Source organism: Frankliniella occidentalis, unplaced genomic scaffold (genome assembly GCF_000697945.3).
Source record: "Frankliniella occidentalis isolate FOCC.00 unplaced genomic scaffold, Focc_3.1 Scaffold204, whole genome shotgun sequence".
In the NCBI taxonomy this organism is placed as follows: domain Eukaryota; kingdom Metazoa; phylum Arthropoda; class Insecta; order Thysanoptera; family Thripidae; genus Frankliniella; species Frankliniella occidentalis.
Window position 1 is genome coordinate 572497 of NW_026267330.1, and position 3949 is coordinate 576445.

The 3949-nt window shown below is 51.8% G+C and overlaps 1 protein-coding gene across 1 annotated transcript in view; it reads right to left on the minus strand.

The window, feature by feature from the left end:
* Nucleotides 1-648: 648 nt before the first annotated feature.
* LOC113207166 (chitotriosidase-1) overlaps nt 649-3949 on the minus strand; it is an 8444-nt gene continuing 5143 nt past the window's right edge. The window contains exons 7-14 of the mRNA XM_052272410.1: nt 3824-3935; nt 3536-3781; nt 3293-3447; nt 3075-3215; nt 2824-2971; nt 2049-2357; nt 1757-1958; nt 649-1668 (exon numbers count right to left, since the gene is read on the minus strand). Of these exons, the coding sequence (XP_052128370.1) occupies nt 1448-1668; nt 1757-1958; nt 2049-2357; nt 2824-2971; nt 3075-3215; nt 3293-3447; nt 3536-3781; nt 3824-3935 (1534 nt within the window). The 3' untranslated portion in view covers nt 649-1447. The remainder of the gene's footprint in view (nt 1669-1756; nt 1959-2048; nt 2358-2823; nt 2972-3074; nt 3216-3292; nt 3448-3535; nt 3782-3823; nt 3936-3949) is intronic.

A 3949-nucleotide genomic window follows, 5' to 3' on the forward strand; every position in this document is an offset into this window, starting at 1 on the left:
TTTTCTGTAAACAACCAAATATTTCATTTAAAAGTTTTAGATAATTACATATGGTTTCTAAACCAACTTTTAATTTACTTTTCTTGAATTCCTAATTGTTTAAAAAAAGAGGAGTAAAAAAATAGCCTATAAATGAATTTGATCTAATTTAGATCAGTATCATCATTTGTTCAGAGCTAACCAGGAATGAGACCAGTTTGGATGAACTGAAGAGAAGTCAAGAGAAACATTTTGATGGGGAAACAAGTCACAAATTGTTAAGGAGTATCAAATAAATACAGTTTACGTAAAATTACAAAGGAAGATTAGTACTTCAATCTAACTTGTGACTTATCCATCACCTTGACCAAAATTTCAAAATTCGATTTTTGTTTTTTTTAAAGGATTTTTTTGAATTTTCCAACTTGAAAGAAAATGAGCAAAAATTTTTTCAACTGAGATAAAATGTATGAGGAACACTTAGGGTTCCTCAGTAAATTAAGGTTTAGGAAAAGTCTTCACAGTTACTGGTAACTTGAATGAAAAACAAACCAAAGCTGAGACAAGTGTAACCAGTCATTTATAAAACTGGTCGGTTCAAAACTCAAACTAGGTACCACTACTGGTGACTCCTGTCTTTAACCAGTCTGCCTTTATTTGTACATATACTTGTTCAGGGGTTGTTAGGTCAAAGCTGAAAAGCTAAAAGTATTTTTTCTTAGAGAAATAGTTTCAGTTTATCAGTGTTACACATTTCTGAATAAATATCTGCCAATGGTAAAAGTCAGAGATGTAAATTCTATAAACATAGTTCTATTTCCCCAAAAAACAATAGTTCCAGTCATAAGATATTAAAAGACACCTTTTTCACTTAGAGTACAACTTAACTTTCTTCTCCTAATCATAGTGCGAGAAATAATTTAAGTGAGTAAATGAAAATTGATCACAGATGATCCGAAACATGTTTTCTATTTCAGAAAATGATTATCAATTGATTCTAGATTATTTTTTCCTCAATCACACTGGACAACCCCCTTCCCTCACCGGCTTAGTGTGGCACTAATAGATACGCAGTCATCCTACTGTTGCTGGTGTGCGCCCTCGAACGAAATCACAAGAAGCAGTTCTCGCACAGGAAAGTCTTTTTGAGTGTGCACAGCACGCGCCACCGTCAACATCGACTCGCTCACAAGTCGAAGGCTTCCGACGTGCTGCAAAGCCTTTCATCCTCTCTTTGCGTCCATACCACTCGCAATCAGTTGGCGTTATCGTTGGCGCTACGAAGGGGGGCTGGACACTGGACACGGCAGCCCCTCTCCGGCGCCCTCCTCTCTGCACTCCCAGCTGGCGGCGAGGACGCCGTCAGGACAGGCGTCCCTCCAGGTCCTTCCCCCCCGGCCGCCGCGGTGATCGGTGACTCGGTGTGTCGGTGAGCCGACTCTCCGCTGGGTGGCGCTCTTCTGGCTGCCTATCTCCTCCGGCTGGTGGGCGGCGCCTGGGTGTGGTGCATGCAGCCCTCCACGTTCTCGGGCCAGTCGCACACGTTCTCGTTGGGGTTGAACACGAGGTTGGCAGGGCAGGGCATGTGGTGCTTGCGCTCGCCCTCGCACATGTAGTAGCGCGTGCAGTCCGCCTTGTCAGGGTGGTACGAGATGTGGCCGTCCTCCTCCTCGCAGGTCACCACGTTCGCTGCGAATGAGACCGGCGAGATGAGTTACCCTGACCAGGATTGCCCCTCCCGAGCAGCAGTGTGCGTGCGGAAGAGAAGGGTACTCACGGTCTTTGGTGGTGTACGCGCCGGAGGTGCTGGTGCCCTCGAAGGGCCCGTCGTACTCCAGCTTGACCTTGTAGCCGTCCAGCTCCTGTCTCATGGCGGTCATGAGCGGGTACTTGCCGGTGCCGCACGAGCCCCTGAAGTCGTCCATGTCCACGGACCAGATCATGATGCCTCCGAAGCCCTCGTCCTTGAGCCACGTCATCTGCAACGATCAACAGCGTTGTAAAGCTTTGCGCATGCACCGCCACGTACCAAACCATGAGGCAAATCGAACCGCTCTCCAATACTTTACCTTGGTCTTGAGGCTGCGCTCGTCGTCGAAGCCGACCCACTGGTCGTCGCGGTAGGCGAAGGGCACCTGCTGCTCGTTGTCCCAGACCAGGGTGGTGTTGTCGCCGTGCAGGAAGTCGCACACCTCGTAGTAGGACATGAAGCCCGCCTCGCCCGTGTACTTGCCGGGAGTGCCGCCGCCGGAGGCCGGGGCGCCGATGTCAAACTTGGTGGGGTCGACCAGGGTGAAGGAGCGGCCGTAGGTGGGCATGCCGATCATGAGCTTCTCCTTGGGGGCGCCCTGCTTGACCCACTCGCGCGCGCTGAAGTCCTGCAGGTCACAAAGCACGCAGAGTGTGTAGTGGACGCGGTTACAGAGATGAGGCCCGCACTCTGCAGGTGGCCGGGACGACCACCGAGTACGAGCCAAGGAAAAATTTTCGCCCACGAAATCGTAACGGATATCACAATGAGGTCACTGTGCCTGTTTTTTCGACCTCCTATCCTCACATGTATAAAAATCGTGACCTCGTATGTCAAAATTACGTCACAAATACGTCATCGTGGGAAAAACGTTTCCCTTGGGAACATGCGCGCCTGCGAACGGCACGATAGGCCACCGAGCACAACACCGCGCGCCTGCGAACGGCCGGGTAGGCCAACCCGCATGGCTCGTGTGTGCGAATGGTGGGCTATCTCACCGCTGCAGGCGGTTCAGCCACGGCCAGGACCCAACGCAAGGGCCAAGCGAGGCCTTACGGTTTGTGCAGTCAAGGGGAAGTGACCGCTCTACTCACCACGGTGAGTTTCTTCTGGTAGCTGGTGGCACTCTCGAGCGGGAACAGGGGGCTGTTGTGTCCGACCTGGCGCTCCCACTGGCCGTGGAAGTCGTACGTCATCACGTTGATGAAGTCGAGGTACTTGGAGATCTCGGGCACGTCGTACCTGCAATTGGGGGGAAGAGAAGATTGTTGAGAATGGCGTCGAATGCAGAGCTAACACTTTGACGGGCGCGCGAGAGTGCTCCCCCGGTGAGCGCGATTCTTACCCGGCGGCGATGGCCTCGAAGGACGCGGGGACGGCGGCGCTGAGCAGCAGGCGGGGTAGGTTGGCGCTCTTGGCCTCACCCTCGAATGCCATCCGCAGCTCGCGGAGGAGATTGACGTAAGCGGCGCGGTCATCAGCACCTCTGCAAGTGTGGAAAACAAGGTTTAGAACAACAACTCAGAATGCAAGTGAAAAAAATATTGAAATATGTATGATTACCTGGGGTATTCCCAGTCGACGTCCAGACCGTTGAATTTGTACTCGCGAAGGAATTCGATGGCTTCGTAGACGAATTGGTTCATGCGGAAAACGTTGGACGTCAGTTCTTTGAAGGGTGTCGAGCCGAATGCCCATCCACCGATGGCAAGAAGGATCTGAGAAAATAAATAGAACGCAAGTTTAAAACTGTGTTTGTTACTTGACTGTGCATTGCTTTCACATGGTAAAACACCGTCGACGCACCTGGAGGTTGGGGTTCTTCTCCCGGAGGGCGACGACGCGCTCGTACATGTCGGCGTCCTTCTCCTCGGCCATGGCGAGCTTGTGCTCCTTGAGCGTGGCGAAGGCGTAGATGACGTGCGTGCAGAGCGACGCGTCGATGTTCTCCGGCGTGAACTTGCCGGAGCCGGGGCGCTTCTGGGACCAGCTGGTCATGTAGCAGAACACCTGCGGCGCGCGCACTGGCACAGAAACACAACGTGATAATTGCTGTCATCACAGCAGGCGGGGAGGACGGGAGCTTTCCTCCACATTGTGTAAGGATGACACGCCCGCTTGTAGGAAAGGGAGGGGAAGGGGAGTAGGAATGGGAAAGAGATAAAAGATCGCGCTGGAGCGGGCTTCTGGGGAGAAAGACAGGTATCTTGGGGGCGGGGG